Source organism: Schizosaccharomyces cryophilus, assembly GCF_000004155.1.
Source record: "Schizosaccharomyces cryophilus OY26 unplaced genomic scaffold supercont4.5, whole genome shotgun sequence".
Taxonomy (NCBI): Eukaryota; Fungi; Ascomycota; class Schizosaccharomycetes; order Schizosaccharomycetales; family Schizosaccharomycetaceae; genus Schizosaccharomyces; species Schizosaccharomyces cryophilus.
In genome coordinates, this window is record NW_013185628.1 from 752,281 (window position 1) to 767,638 (window position 15,358).

Below are 15,358 nucleotides of genomic sequence, written 5' to 3' on the forward strand. Positions count from 1 at the left end.
ACTGCATTGTTGATATCGTCTGAAGAAAGAGATACATAGGAAAATCTAGATATAAAATAGTGGCATTCAAGCTAGACCAAACAGAGTCCCGGGTTATTAGATTTGGTTCCTTGTTCTTGTTTCCACATCATAGGATATAAAGAACGTGCATAAGGCTTTCTATAAAAGTATTCTTTTTCATTGCAATTACACTCCTTCATCCTTGTAAATGAATGTTTCTTTGCTGCAAGCAGTGCAATTAAACATATTTCTACTTATGAGACGTAAACAAGCGACAAAAAGTAGTTCAGTAACAGTTATAGATTACATTGTAAATTCACACGAAGTCAAGCTTAAATTATAGAAGAACGTGAAATATAAAGTACACAGACCGAAAATTAATTGATTCTATTCAAAGTGCTTGCTCAACTAGTGAGCTAAAACCATTTACAGAGAAGTAGTCGATGGTTGCCTTATTATCTAATTTTTTGTTGTAATGTTCATTCTCCAAGCGAATTCTATAAACGATGTATATCTTCTTAAAGGACATCTGTAAAATAAAACTTAAAACGTAGTCGTAGCCTTCCCACCTCCAACGTTTAGTATAGTATGCCTTGCAGATGATTGATATTCAATACCGTTTTGGAGCAAAGTTTATCAAAATCTGTATCCATTAGAGGTTTTAATGAACCTGTTTGATATTATGCTGAAATTATGGATACAACACTACGTGACTTTATAGGTACTGAAGTAAAAACGTATTACAGAGAATCTCCATGGGAACGTTTAAAGGTTCCTTTTAAACAAGCAATTTCTCCGATAATAGCGTCCCAATTACCAAGATGTCGTTCATCTTCTTCGGGAGGAAGACGTCCCAATCGTAGTAATGTCTGGAGATTTTGGGATAGTTTAACACTTACGGTATTTGACATTCCTTCAGAATGGATAGAAGAAAATGGTAACAAACTATATAACCTGTGGAAGCCTTTGCATAAACATGGCAACATATCATTCATGAAATTCATAGAGCCCCCGAATAATAACTTGACTACGACTGCCATCGTTCGCTTCTTTCCTCCCCCGAGAGATCCTTTTTGGCAGCCTTTCAACAAAATTCGTGTTAATGGCGTGGACTTGAACGTTCGTATAGACCCTTACACCCAAAATTCCTTGACCAAACAGTCGTCTTTTACTACGGTTGGTAATCAATATAATAAGATTGTCCAACTTCCCCTGTCTTCCTTAACAATTGGTCAAAGTTACCATGAAAAGATGGTTCCTCTGTTTGGACACGAATGTGGAACGCCATTACATGACATCTCCCTTTCGGTTGATTTCAATAATAGGCGGTTTATGATAAGCTTTAGAATAATTGCTGGAGAAATAACTGATGATTATCGTTTGGATATCAATTTTCGGAGTGTAGTCGATGATATAGGTATCGATGTTGAGAAGGACAGCATCACCTTGTCATTCAGATACAGATTACCACCTGTATTATTTCGTAAAGAACTTTTGGAATCAGAAACCAAATTGAGAAAAGTATGGAGTTCTTCAAATCTTTGGCGTCGTCAAGTTGATATTTTGCCTTCTTCAAATCGTGCAGTTCCCAATTCTCCTCTACAGTTATTAAATTCAAACAATGTTCCATTAGGAAGATCCAACATGGTTATGTTTTCATATGACATAAGGAATAGTCGTTCCGAGGAAGCTAATGCTTTTTTTATAGAGGAATTAGAAAAGTATAACCTGAAGAGTCGCATGTACCGAGTCTCTACTTACCGAATTGATGGTTATTCCCTGAGATGTGAATTACTATATCGCAATACGGATCTGTCTCACACCGTTTTATATCTACTGGAAACGTGTCTTTCTCAGCAGTTGCTTTCCGAGGTTGACTTACCTGTTCTCCTTGACAACTTGAACCAGCTTCAAGAAAAACGAGCTACTGTTTTTTTAAAAAATATCCTTGCTTCTCAAAAACCTTTACACAACCCTACGCGGGAAATATTTACACAACAAATGGCGTTCTTCGATCTAATTAATACTTCTAGTATACGTATAAGAAAGCTCTTTGTGACTCCAACTACCATTCGAATTGTAGAGGATTCCATCGAAGCAGGAAACCGCGTTATCAGGCATTATAGACAATTCGCGGACCGATTTATGCGGGTACAAGTCGCTGATGAATTTACCAAACGAAAAGTTTACGCTGATAATTCGAACTGCGAGGCTGTGTTTGCGCGTGTACTTCAATTATTGGATCAGGGCGTAAAAGTTGGAAATCGCATCTACGAGTTTCTGGCCTTTGGCAATTCCCAACTTAGGGAACATGGTGCCTTCTTTTTTGCTTCAGGACCAGATTTGAACGTGGAAGACATTCGTAAATGGATGGGTGATTTCAGTGAAATTAATTCAGTGTCGAAATATGCAGCGAGGATGGGTCAATGTTTTTCCACCACCAAAGACATAGATCGTTTTTCTGTTAATATTGCACCTAGAAATGATATCTATAAAAATAATAATTGCTTCACTGATGGTATAGGTATGGCTTCTCTCTCTGTTTTGCGTCGCCTTTCTTTTGAGATTGATGATAATGAACTTTTTCCTTCAGCTTTTCAGTTTCGTATGGGAGGCTATAAAGGGGTATTAAGCTTAGCTCCTCCGACTAAACTAGAATATCATCAAGGTGACTTGGTTTTTCCTCGCCCAAGTCAAGATAAATTTAAGTCTCCTCATGCTGTGTTGGAGGTAATTAAAGTGTCTCGCTTTTTAAATGCTCGTTTAAACATGCAAATCATTACATTATTGGAAGGTTTAGGGGTTCAACAAGATGTTTTCCTTGAAATGGCAAAAAACCAACTATCCGAATTGAATAATGCTATGACTAATAAGCAAAAGTGCATCCTTATGTTGAGGGATAACGTCGATGAAAACCGATCAACGCTTGTTATGGCCGACTTAATACAGTCAGGATTTTTAGAGAAAAATGACATTTTTACAAAAAATCTCCTTAATCTTTATTATGAATGGGTTCTTAAGTCGATAAAAGAAAAACAGAAACTTAACGTGTCTAAAGGAGCTTATTTATTCGGCGTAGCCGATGAAACAGGAACTCTTAAAGGTCATTGCGATGATGCTGTTCTTTCGATTCCTGAGATTTTTGTTCAAGTTACAAATCATCATTCGGAAGCTGAAGCTTCCTCTACTGGCCGGATAAAAACAACAGTAATATTAGGTCTTTGTGTTGTAGCTAGAAATCCCTCTTTGCACCCTGGAGACATACGTGTCTGTCGTGCTATTAGAAGTGACGATCTAATGCATCTTAAAAATGTCGTTGTCTTCCCAACAAAAGGTGATAGAAGTGTTCCCGCAATGTGTTCCGGTGGTGACTTAGATGGAGACGAATACACTGTAATATGGGATCCAAGTCTTTTACCTAAAATTGTGAATTATCCTCCTCTTTTAGAAACGACACGGAAACATGCAGCAAAATTTCTGGATGGAAAACCTCTAATTGACTCAGTGAAAGCATTTTTTATTTGTTATATAAAAAACGATAATTTAGGATTAATATCAAATGCTTGGAAAGCATGGGCCCACGATAAAGACAATAACCCTGACGGAATTTATGGTCAAACCTGTTTAAAACTAGCAGCCTTACACTCGCAAGCTGTTGATTTTCCTAAATCCGGCATCGCTTGTACTATGCCTAAAGAATTAAGGCCTAAGCAATATCCGGATTTTATGCAAAAGCAGCGATCCAGAACATTCAAAGCAGAAACGGCTGTTGGACGGATCTTTCAATATGCTGCTAAATTTCAAAAGGAAAATGAAGGTATTCGGAAGTTTGATCCGAACATGGAAATGGTTTACGATGATCGAATGAAGTTACCAAAATACAAATTAAATTATTTACACATCGCGGAGGAAGTCAAAGAGCGCTATGATTTTGATATGAAAGCTTTAATGAATCGATATGAGATAGCTTCGGAATATGAAGTTTACACTGCGTTTATACTATTAAATGATGATATGAAAACATCTATCAACGAATATGGAGTACGTGAAGAAATTATGTTACAATTTAGCATTATAAAGAAAGCCTATGTTAACGAATACTTTGAAAAATGCGGACTTTCCACCAGCTGCTCTAACCAAGACAATAAGGCACGAATTGACAGTGCCGTAGCTGCTGCGTACGATGTAACGTACAAACAAAGACTACATTCTTTGCGAAATGGAAAAAGGCTACCTTTAATTTCTTTTCCTTACATTTTTGTCAACATACTTTGTCGCATTGCTCATTCTGCAGCTATAAGCAACTGAACATTGTCTAAATCCAACGTCGACATACAACATGATATAAAATCCTTCTTAAGGTACTTTTATTAATATAAAATTAATTATATATTATCCAAAAATTGTTTTGAACTTTCAAACTTATTAAAGTTTTCGTTAGGACGAATTAATTAGCAAAATAAACTCAGAATCTCACTGATGCAATTAAGTATGAAATAGCGTTAAGATTAAGTAGCTAAAATTTAGCCCACCCATTTACGGGCGGATTGGAACAATCGGATCCATGGTGCATGAATGCCCCATTTTTCGGATTCTGATTTGGGATAGTAACTATTAGCCACCTTTAAGACAACACGTTCTGGATGTGGCATCATAGCTAAGAAACGACCGCAAGGTGAGCGAATGCCAGCAATTGCATCCGTACTTCCATTGGGGTTGAAAGGATATTGGTTTGTTCTGTTACCATAATTATCAACATAGTACAGGATGTCCAAACCTTCTTGCTTGAATCTTTCATAATCAGACGCAGAATCGAACATAGCACGACCTTCACCATGGGCAACTGCAATTGGAATACGCGAGCCTCCCATTTCCTTAGCGAAAATAGAGTTATCCGAATTCTTAGAGTCTAGTTGAAGCATTACTGTACGTCCTTCATACTGCGAAGACTCATTTGAAAGGAAAAGTGGCCAACATTGAGCACCAGGAATTAGTGTCTTTAAACGAGTGAACAACTGACAACCATTGCAAAGGCCGATAGCAAAAGTATCTTTACGCTCATTAAAGAACTTGTAAAATTCTTGACGAGCGGTATCGTGTAAAAGGATTGAAGTAGCCCAACCATTAGCAGATCCTAAAACATCGCCGTACGAGAAGCCGCCGCATGCGGCTATGCCAACAAACATATCTAATGTATGTTTACCGCTAATGATGTCAGTCATGTGAACATCCACAGGAGTAAAGCCGGCAGCATGGAATGCATAAGCCATTTCCAAGTGCCCATTAACACCTTGTTCACGCAAAACAGCAACCTTAGGACGATTTGTCAAAATCAAATCTGACTTGGGAGAATGTTCAAAGGTCAAATGGAAACCAACGCCAGGATCGGAATTGTCCAAAATGTTTTCATTCTCCTGTTGTGCACATTTAGGATTGTCCCGAATGCTTTGCATTTTGTAAGAAGTTTCATGCCAGAGTGATTGAAGTGTAGCACGTGTAGACTTATATACTATCTCATCAGATCGAACAAACACAATCTCTTGAGCCTCACTAGAGATGACTTTACCAAACTTCTTGACAGCATCCACAAGTCCATGAACTCTGAAAATATCATATATACTATCAAGATCACTATCCCGAACTTGTATTACGGCACCCAGTTCTTCATTGAACAAAGTAGCAATATTGTCGTTGGAGAACGAATCAAGATTTGAAATCACACCAACACGTCCAGCAAAGGCCATTTCTGAAACAGTAACAAATAAACCACCATCAGAGTTGTCATGATAAGCTTGTATATAATCTGTATTGTGAAGCTCAGTTATAACAGCGAAAAAAGATTTGAGTAGTTCTACGTCTTCAACATCAGGAGCCTCATCTCCTAACTGGTTGTAACACTGAGCAATAATTGAACCGCCTAGACGTTGTTTACCTTTAGCCAAATCTATATATAGCAACGAGGATGGTCCAATTTCAGTCTCACGTTTTAGCTGAGGAGTCCAGATAGATTCAACATTATTCACAGAAGAAAAGCCTGTAATAATAAGCGACAAAGGAGCGGTGACAGATTGCTCGCGGGAGTCTTCCATCCATTTCATACTCATTGACATAGAGTCTTTACCGACTGGGATACTGATGCCCAATTGAGGGCAAAAGTCTAAACCAATAGCCTGAACAGCTTCATATAACTTGGCACCCTCACCAGAATGAGATGGGGAAGACATCCAGTTAGCACTCAAACGAATATGATTTAATTCAGGGAGCGAGGCAGCAGCCATATTCATTATACATTCAGCGACAGCCATACGAGCTGAAGCAGCTGATGAGATAAGAGCGGTGATGGGCTTCTCACCAATGGCAAATGCTTCACCTGTAGTGGTACCCTTATCGTAAGAAGTGACGGTGACAGCAACATCAGCTACAGGAACTTGCCAAGGTCCAACCATTTGCTCGCGAGCAACAAGACCGGTAATGCTACGATCGCCAATTGTAATTAAGAATGATTTTGATGCTACTGCGGGCATATGCAAAACACGCTGAACAGCATCAGCGATTGGATGACTGGCAACAGGTATGTAAGAAAGTAAGGAGGAATCAAACTCCTTTAAGACAATTGGATCAGAATTATCAACACGAGACATTTTTGGAGGCTTACCAAATAAAACTTCCATAGGCAAGTCAATTGGAGTATTCTTATAAAGGCGATCTGTCAAAATTAACCGTTGCTCCTCAGTAGCATAGCCAACAACACCGTAAGGACATCTTTCACGTTCACAAATACCCTTAAACAAGTCGAGATCCTCGGGTTTCACTGATAGAACATAACGTTCTTGAGATTCACAACACCAGATTTGCATAGGTGACATACTAGGTTCGATACAAGGAATATCACGGAGCTCAAATCTGGCACCCAATCCAGCATCATGGACTAATTCAGGAAGTGCATTGGAAACACCTCCAGCACCAACATCATGAATGGATTGAATAATGTTGTCTTCCATCGCAGTGCAAGTATCAATCACCATTTGTGCCCGACGTTGCATCTCTGGATTTCCTCGTTGCACTGATGCAAAATCCAAATCTTCAGAACCTTCACCGGAGCTCATGCTGGACGCAGCACCACCACCTAAACCTACTAGGAGAGCAGGACCACCGAGCACAATAATAGGACTTCCAGGAGAAATGGGTTTTTTGAAAGCGTGCTGTCTTCGAATGCAACCAACACCGCCTGCAGCCATAATTGGTTTATGATATCCACGATATTCTACTGTTCCATCAGCTCTAGGCACCTCCATGGTAAGTGTGCGGAAATAGCCATTGATACAAGGACGACCAAACTCATTATTGAACGAAGAGCTTCCAATTGGGGCAGATAACATAATATCAAGGGCAGAGGCAATATGAAAAGGCTTGCCAACATCTATTTCCCAAGGCTGTTTAAAACCAGGAATATGTAAATTAGAAACGTTGTATCCAGCTAAACCAGCTTTTGATTTTGACCCTTGACCAACGGCTCCTTCATCGCGAATTTCACCACCAGAGCCAGTAGCAGCACCCGGAAAAGGCGAAACTGCAGTAGGATGGTTATGGGTCTCGACCTTCCCGAGAAAATCGATCTTTTCATCTTTCATTGTCCATTCACCATTGATGGGAAAGAAATTAGTACCAGGATTTCCTTCAAAAACAGCGGCATTATCCGAATATGCAGAGATGGTATAATCGGGATTTAGTTTATGGGTATTACGAATCATTTTGAATAATGAGTTGTCCATTTTCTTTCCGTCAATAGTCCAGTCAGCATTAAAAATTTTATGTCTGCAATGTTCAGAATTGACTTGACCAAACATAAAAAGTTCAACATCGGTTGGTTCGCGATGTTTTAATGATGGCTCGTTGCTATAGCACTCGACTAGGTAATCAATCTCGTCCGAAGCAAGAGCTAAACCAAATTTTACATTGGCTTCCGCTAGTCGACGTTTGGCAGCTTCCTTATCGGCTTCTTTGCTATAGCCAAGCTCAATTGTTACAAGAGGCGCAGGTTCATGAGTGTTAAAAACTTCATCTTCCTTGGGAGGCTCATAACGGAGTGTTTCGGTCATACGATCGAACAAATTAGTGAAAGCAATTTGGTAAATGTTCTCAGACACACCTTGTTTCAGTGTTACCGAATATGCTATACCACGTTCAATACGATTCACTCCCTTCAGATTGCATACATTTGCAATATTAGTAGCTTTCGAAGACCATGGAGAGATAGTACCAGTACGAGGAAAAACATAGGCAATCGTAGGACCTGATGGTATATAATCATCTGATCTCAAGTCAGATAAAATTGGTTTCAGGTCATTAGACGACACAGAAACTCCCTCTTTTGTTTGAATTAAATAAAAATATACAGCTTCTATACGTTCAAAGGCTGAAACCGTAGCTTCTAAAAGCTTCTTCTGGTTATGAGATGTCAAGGCAGAACCTCCGTAAAGAACTAACATTTTAGCGGATTACTCCAATTACTTTTTAATAAGCACTGAGGAGTTATAGACCCGACTCGCCAATTTGTTTAGCTCCGTCTAAATTGATTCTACAAGAAAAAATTCAGTTAATAGCTATATGTAAGCCGCCACGCAAGATTGCGGTATCTCCTAGATTTGGCAAAGATAATCTCATAAAAGCTTTCATGCAATCAAAATCATTGAACGAAGAGAAAAAAAAAATGACAATGATTGTATAACATAAGTAAACAATGCTCAATAGTGCATAAATATGAAAGGCTTAGACCAAAAATAAATAAAACTTTCTTAGTGTGTGGAAGAATTTTAGTAGACAACTAAGTATTTATTCGCCAAATATATCTTCATAGTCTTCGTCAAAATCGTATAAATCATCAAAACCTTCATGTTCTTGGCTCCGCTCCATCAAATTCTTCATAAGTTCATTTACCCGGGTATCAGAAGATGTATACTCCTCAGGCTCCATTGCAATGTCTTTCGCCGAAGCATCTTTATCATCGTCATTCGTCTCTTTGTCAGAAACATCCACTTCTTCAGCATTCATAATAGCATCAAGCGTAACAGCTGAAGGTTGTTTGCCCTCAGTTAAAGCGTATAGTTTTTCACGCATTAAATCCCTAACTTTGTAGAATCTACCACTCTTATACCAACCAGTCTCACGGTGACATTCAAACCGTAATGGAGAATCCCTTAGCAGGGAAGATATTTGAGGATCGGTTATATCACAGATTTGGTATATACGGTTCGAGGGATAAAGTGTTTTTCCATCAAAAACATGATTTTTAGGTCCTTTTTTATTTTCATTCAACTTTAATTTAAAGAAGAGGGATTGGTATGCAGCTGCTTTAGGATCCTTTCTAGGGTCGTAGCCAAAAATAGTATATGTATCGCGAAAAGGACCCGAGGACCATAAATAAGCAATGTGAGGCAATGCAAACTTTAGATAATGTACATAGGAAGAATCAATGTGGTTCAATAAAGCTCGGCGCGTCCAAATAGGGCGATCTCGAAATAAAGGGCTTATTGCATCAATTACTTCTTGGACATTTTTACTCGGAGATTCCGAAAGCTTTTGATGCTTCGTAGTGGGGACGTGGTCAATATTCATGGTGGCTGTAATGATCCATACACGACATTGACCCTTGAGGTTCATTATCCTTGTTGAACCATCAGGTAACCGAACGCGCCCTACAAGAGGATTTTGCTGGTAGTTGTAAAATGTTGGAAGGGGAACTTGTGAGAAAAGAGGGGGTGGAGGCATGTCTAGATGATCGCGCTGCACTGGTGATAAGTCTATATTGAATTTGCTAATTGCATCAAAGTTTAACGTGCGAAGAGAAGTGTCTAACTTCTTAGCAAATGGGGAATTTTCCGTGCTGTATTGGAAATCGGCCATATCTCGAAAAACAAAAGCATGACGAATCCTACCGGCACTATCGATTTCCCCATTTTTCTTGACTCGTACTAAAATATCATTTCTTTGTCTTAGCTTTGCTTGTACTGGGTGATGGTAATGATCATTAGGACGTAGCTTTAGCTCCAAGAGTGCATGTTTGGGATTGCGAAACGACGTTGAAACAGCCTACAGCATAAGTCAGTACCTTAGAACTGCATTTCATACTTCAATTCACTAGTCAGAATATCTAAAACAGTCGATATATTAAGCCTCATACACAAACAACGAGTCTGTACATAGATCTATAAAGTGTATCTGCTAATGCTTTAATTACAATTCTATACGCACCTTTTGTATCGCAGGAACCCCACCTAAGGTTTCATAAAATGATAGCTCATGTTTCATAAGCCCAGGATGTTCAATCGAGGTGTATTCTTTTTCTGATATTTTTGTTTTCACGGACATGGATGTTAGTGAAAGTTACTGGCGATAAATATACAATCAAAATCTATTCTTCGGCTAGTGACACAACAAGTAACCTTTCAAACAACGAATATTTAGGTAAAGTAACTCTGCCTCCTAGTAGCTATATCTAAGAAAATTAAATGTTGTTTTGTTTTGCTTTATTTGTGGTGTAGTTTCTATGTTTGCTAGTAAGTGGTGCAAACAGTTTCGCTCGGTATAGTGTAGTTCAACGAGGTGGATTTGTTCTTGATAAACCATTCTATTTACAATTAACTTCAACATTCCTCTTTTAGACATTCACTAATTTCTTAGCTGTCCTTTCCAATTGGATTATTGCTTCATTAAATTGGGTTTCTTTAGAGGAAAAAAGCGTTCACTCGAAGACTCGAACAGCGTTTAAGGGAAGAATATCTTTCCGACGAATTGTACATACGGAACGGAACAGCTCTCAGAATAGAGCATATAAAAGTAAGAAAGACGGTAAAACAACTGTTTATTACTAGATAACTTCTTTCATTCTCTTCTGGTTTATCGCATAAAGAATTCCGTTCTAGCTTCTTTACTGAAGCATATGAGGAAGCTTTGGAGGCTCGTTTAATTGTTTTTTAGAAGCAATTAATCTTCACTTGAAATTTTGGGACTGCATATTAGAAAAAAAGAAGATAAAAAAACTGTTGAATTCTGTATATACGACATCATAGTAAAGTTAGTTCGGCACCGTTTACTTTTCTTAGGTTCCTGTTCATGAAAGGATTAAGAAATAAGTTTGTGAAAGCATTGTCGTTCAAAGATGAAGCCGGGTCAGATAAGGATGTTAGTTATTCCAAGAAAGACTATACCAAAAATACTTCCCCCAAGGAAAATCAACCCTCCTCGGAACTGAAATATAGTCGCTCAAAGAAGGAATTGAAAAAATCGAAAAGCTCAAGCTCGTTGTCCAAAGTTAATAAATCCTTTCTGGCTAGGGAAGCTGGTGATGAAAAGCTTGAGAGTGGCAAAAATAAGCAAGACGAAAATAGTGTTATTGCAGAATCAAAGAGCTCTCCTACCTTTTCAAAATTGCCTCGATTTGACGTAGATGAACAAAGCTTGGGTTCGTTAAAGCCAGCTTCTATATCGCTTCCTGATGTATGTATAAAACATAAGTATTGTTTACTATTATAGTTGCAAGACAATATAAAGCAATGATTGCGACTCTTTTTTTGAATTTGGTTACGCTAACAAAGTTTCAGCTGAATTTGGCAACGGAAGTACATGGAACCTTAGATCCCTCCGGTACAAGTTCTTTTACATCATTTCCTCAAAATTCTTATTTTTCTCCTGCAGCATCGGCATCTTCTAATAAGCTCTTGCCTCCGGTATCGGTTAGTGATGTTGATCTTACCAACAATGTACGCCGGATCTCCTTTCATCGTCAACATTCTTCTCAGTTCCAAGTTTCTGAAAAAAGAAATCTCACCCGATTTCCCTCTTTTGATGGTAAGCACTCTCAGTGGTATATCTTCGCCTTACTAACAGAGAAAATAGAAGTCCACCCTTCCGAGTGTGAACAGCTATTTATTAAAAAATTGGATCAGTGTAATGTAATTTTTGATTTTAATGATCCTTCATCCGATCTAGAAAGCAAAGAAATAAAACATGAGGCCCTGGTTCAGATGATCGATTTTGTTACGTTTAATCGAGGAGTAGTTAATATTTCTCTTTTCTCTCATGTTTTACATACTGTATGTTTGTTTACACTTACGTTATTCAATCCTAATATATGTAGTTTTCCGTCAATTTGTTTCGTCCTATACCTTCGTTTGCTTTTAATGACTATAGAAATGTTTTATTATCGCTCGAAGAAGAGCCATATCTCGAGCCAGCTTGGCCACATATGCAGCAAGTTTATTTACTTCTTATCCGTTTTCTTGAGTCACCGGACTTTAGAGTCACCAAATCGAAGTCTTTAGTGGATCACCACTTCTTTAATAATTTATTAATGTTATTTAATTCTGAGGATCCTAGAGAGCGTGAACTTTTAAAAACCGCCTTGCATCGCATATATGGAAAGTTTCTGAATCTTCGCTCATATATTAGAAAGGCCATGAGTAATGTTTTTTTACAATTCACGTATGAAAGAGAATCATTTCATGGTATAGCTGAACTACTAGAAATTCTTGGAAGGTATGTTTGCTCATTTTTAGTTGTATGACTAACTCGTCGGCTAGTATTATCAATGGATTTGCTGTGCCATTAAAGGAAGAGCATAAAACCTTCTTGACGAGAGTACTCATTCCTTTGCATCAAACCAGATCCTTATTTTTATATCACCCTCAGTTGACATATTGTATTGTGCAGTTTATTGATAAAGATCCGTCCTTGACAAGGTTAGTCGTGACTGGTATATTGAAGTATTGGCCTCGCGTAGATAGCTTCAAGGAAGTAATGTTCTTAAACGAAATAGAGGACATTTTTGAGGTATTAGAACCTTCGGAGTTCGTTCATATTCAAGTACCTCTTTTTCAGCAGCTTTCCCGATCGATTGCGAGTCCGCATTTTCAAGTTGCAGAGCGAGCTTTGTGTTTTTGGAGTAATGAATACTTTACCAGCCTGGTAAGCGAAAATCTAAGTACACTTTTGCCAATAATCTATCCTTATGTGTACAACACCACTAAAGATCATTGGAATATAACTATACAAGCTATTGCTTGCAACGTAATGCAGATTTTCGTTGATATGAATCTTGACTTTTTCAATGCTGTTGCCGAGCGCTGCCACAGCAAAATGGCTATTGAGAAAGAGGTGATGGAATGTTCCAAGCAAAGATGGGCTGCACTCGAAGAAATCGCTGCAATAAATAAAGCATCTGTGGATTCCGTAAAGCCCTTGAATTCAAAATAATACTTACGTTTGATAACACATCAAGAAAAAACTGAAAGGATTATGATTATTGAGCGCTAGTATTTACTGATATACTTAATTATAATAAATCCTAATTGTCAGATGTGCTATGAATATTCCCGTGCTCTATTATTACTGAATATATCATCCATTGTATGAATTAGGAGCCGTAATGATCTAAAAGCCAAGTTTTTAAGGTGTAATTTTTGTAGATAAGATATGGGTATCTTATTAATTAAATTCTAGAACATAGAGGTATGATTACTTGTTTCTCTTGTAAATCTTGCCCAAAAAGGTTAAGAAGACAGACTTCTTTAAACCACCGGACTCATCAACAGACTCAATACGCTTCTTAATTTCAGAAACTTCGGCTTCTTCATAATTTGCAAACTCGTTGCGTATACCAAGTTCTTCAAAAACAATCTTGACCTTAGCCTCACATTCGGAGTCTTTAACACCATAATTCTTATCCAAGATCACACGTTGCTCAGAAGATGCCTTTGAAAGGGCGACATTAATTAACCAGGAACATTTGTTGTCCAATATATCTGTACCGACTTTACCGGTGATGTTGGGATCGCCATAACAATCGAGAAAATCATCTTGAACCTGGAAATACTTTCCAAGGGGAATAAGAATATCTCTTGCAATTTGCAAGTTTTCTCTAGATGCAGTACCGGAAAGGTACATGGCTAAGGCAACAGGAAGATAAAAGGAGTAGAAAGCAGTCTTGTAGATAACAATAAATGAGTGTTTTTCAAGAGAAAATCTGGAAATATCGACATGGTCTTCGGGGGCAGTAAGAAGATCGAGATGTTGGCCTAATTCAGTTTGGAAGGTAACATCATGGAAGAGTTCAAGAAGGTCAATGTAATAAGTATCCTGACGGAAATATTTCTTAAGAAGGAAATAAATAGCGGATTCAAGCATGAAAGCATCGTTAATGGCGATGTTTCCAACATTTGGCATCAAGTACCAACAAGGTTGACCACGTCTCGTCTGGGAAGCATCCATCATATCATCAGCGACGAGGAAGAAAGCTTGAAGTAATTCGATGGACCATCCAAGAACAGACGCCTTCTTATAACTTTCTTCATCAAGGGGCTTACCAAGCAAGATTTCGTATGTATCGATGACAGACAATCCACGGTTATACTTTCCTCCAAGGGTATTATGGTACAGATTCTAAAATTTCGTTAGAGTTCCTTGCCATTTATTAAAATGCGAAGCCGATCGGAGGGAATTGCAGAAATTAAGATTATTATCATTCATGAAACCAAAGTTTATTCAAGTTCACTTAAACATCTACAATTTTATATAAAAGCGCACATCCCACATATCAGACGTGTCAAAATCCAGCGTATGAAAGAAGACCTACACTACGAGGTTGATACATACCTTTTCGTACCACTGAGCAACGTCCTTGGGAATATTGATGGACTTCAAGTAGTCCATAATATCATTGACGAAAACTGGGTAGATGGACTCAAACTTTTGTCTTTTTTCGGCAGCAGAATTCTAAAAACAAGTTAGTCTCTTTAAAAAGCAAAAAATAAAAATATTTTGTAAGAAAAAGGAGACAATGAATTGTGATTTCGCGTCTATTTTCAAAGTATTTTGACAAGAAATGTAAAAATAAAACTACAGAAATAAAGCTCTAGCTTTTATGTAATCAACATACCTGAGAAGACATATTTGGAAAAGATCGTATACTCTTTGGATAAAGTCAAGTAGCGCACCGGTTGTAAGCGTCAGCCTTTTCAGCGGGGAGTTCTTAGATGAGGTTAGGTTTTAGCTCATATTTAGCGACAAATAAGTATCACTAAAAAAGCTTTTTCTTGTTTTTAGAAAATATTCTCTTAAGGAAAAAAATGTATTCTAAACTTGCTTGGGACTCTTTGATTTTAGTTTCATTTCATATCATTTAAATTATTCCTTTCTTCTTTTGATGTAAATTCTGCTTTTTAGCTTGCAGACGTTGAGCAAGTTTGACTTCAAGCTTTTATTTTTTCAAATTACTAGAGAATGAGAATGTTTTTAGCTTTCTTAACACATATACAGATCCTTCTTTCCTTTTTTTTCTTTCTAATAAAATTCGTAAATGAAT

At 37.8% G+C, this 15,358-nt stretch overlaps 5 protein-coding genes across 5 annotated transcripts; 2 read left to right on the top strand and 3 right to left on the bottom strand.

Annotated features, from left to right (window-relative positions):
• Positions 1-569: 569 nt before the first annotated feature.
• On the top strand, positions 570-4,480 carry SPOG_00551 (RNA-directed RNA polymerase Rdp1). Its single transcript, XM_013168726.1, has one exon. The coding sequence runs from the start codon at positions 694-696 to the stop codon at positions 4,306-4,308; it is 3,615 nt and encodes a 1,204-aa protein (XP_013024180.1). The 5' UTR covers positions 570-693; the 3' UTR covers positions 4,309-4,480.
• Positions 4,351-8,575, bottom strand: SPOG_00550 (phosphoribosylformylglycinamidine synthase Ade3). Its single transcript, XM_013168725.1, has one exon. It carries the CDS (start codon positions 8,487-8,489, stop codon positions 4,524-4,526), a length of 3,966 nt encoding a protein of 1,321 aa, XP_013024179.1. The 5' UTR covers positions 8,490-8,575; the 3' UTR covers positions 4,351-4,523.
• SPOG_00549 (transcription factor tfiiic complex a box associated subunit sfc1) lies at positions 8,517-10,490 on the bottom strand. Its single transcript, XM_013168724.1, has 2 exons — positions 10,252-10,490; positions 8,517-10,089 (listed from the first exon to the last, which is right to left on the bottom strand). Exons 1-2 carry the CDS (start codon positions 10,366-10,368, stop codon positions 8,833-8,835), a joined length of 1,374 nt encoding a protein of 457 aa, XP_013024178.1. The 5' UTR covers positions 10,369-10,490; the 3' UTR covers positions 8,517-8,832.
• A 622-nt stretch (positions 10,491-11,112) lies between these two features.
• SPOG_00548 (protein phosphatase regulatory subunit Par2) lies at positions 11,113-13,251 on the top strand (the record flags this gene model as incomplete). Its single annotated transcript, XM_013168723.1, has 5 exons — positions 11,113-11,496; positions 11,601-11,911; positions 12,190-12,503; positions 12,815-12,963; positions 13,075-13,251. The coding sequence occupies 5 exons, from the start codon at positions 11,113-11,115 to the stop codon at positions 13,249-13,251; spliced, it is 1,335 nt and encodes a 444-aa protein (XP_013024177.1).
• A 33-nt stretch (positions 13,252-13,284) lies between these two features.
• SPOG_00547 (geranyltranstransferase Fps1) lies at positions 13,285-15,036 on the bottom strand. Its single transcript, XM_013168722.1, has 3 exons — positions 14,933-15,036; positions 14,650-14,769; positions 13,285-14,436 (listed from the first exon to the last, which is right to left on the bottom strand). The coding sequence occupies exons 1-3, from the start codon at positions 14,942-14,944 to the stop codon at positions 13,513-13,515; spliced, it is 1,056 nt and encodes a 351-aa protein (XP_013024176.1). The 5' UTR covers positions 14,945-15,036; the 3' UTR covers positions 13,285-13,512.
• Positions 15,037-15,358: the final 322 nt, after the last annotated feature.

Excerpts from the sequence above, each read along its gene's own strand:
- SPOG_00549 (XM_013168724.1), bottom strand. The coding sequence starts at position 10,368 with ATGTCCGTGAAAACAAAAATATCAGAAAAAGAATACACCTCGATTGAA. Across the intron at positions 10,090-10,251 it reads GGGTTCCTGCGATACAAAAG|GCTGTTTCAACGTCGTTTCG; the intron begins GTGCGTATAGAA and ends CTTATGCTGTAG.
- SPOG_00550 (XM_013168725.1), bottom strand. The coding sequence starts at position 8,489 with ATGTTAGTTCTTTACGGAGGTTCTGCCTTGACATCTCATAACCAGAAG.
- SPOG_00551 (XM_013168726.1), top strand. The coding sequence starts at position 694 with ATGGATACAACACTACGTGACTTTATAGGTACTGAAGTAAAAACGTAT.
- SPOG_00547 (XM_013168722.1), bottom strand. Across the intron at positions 14,437-14,649 it reads TTGCTCAGTGGTACGAAAAG|AATCTGTACCATAATACCCT; the intron begins GTATGTATCAAC and ends ACGAAATTTTAG.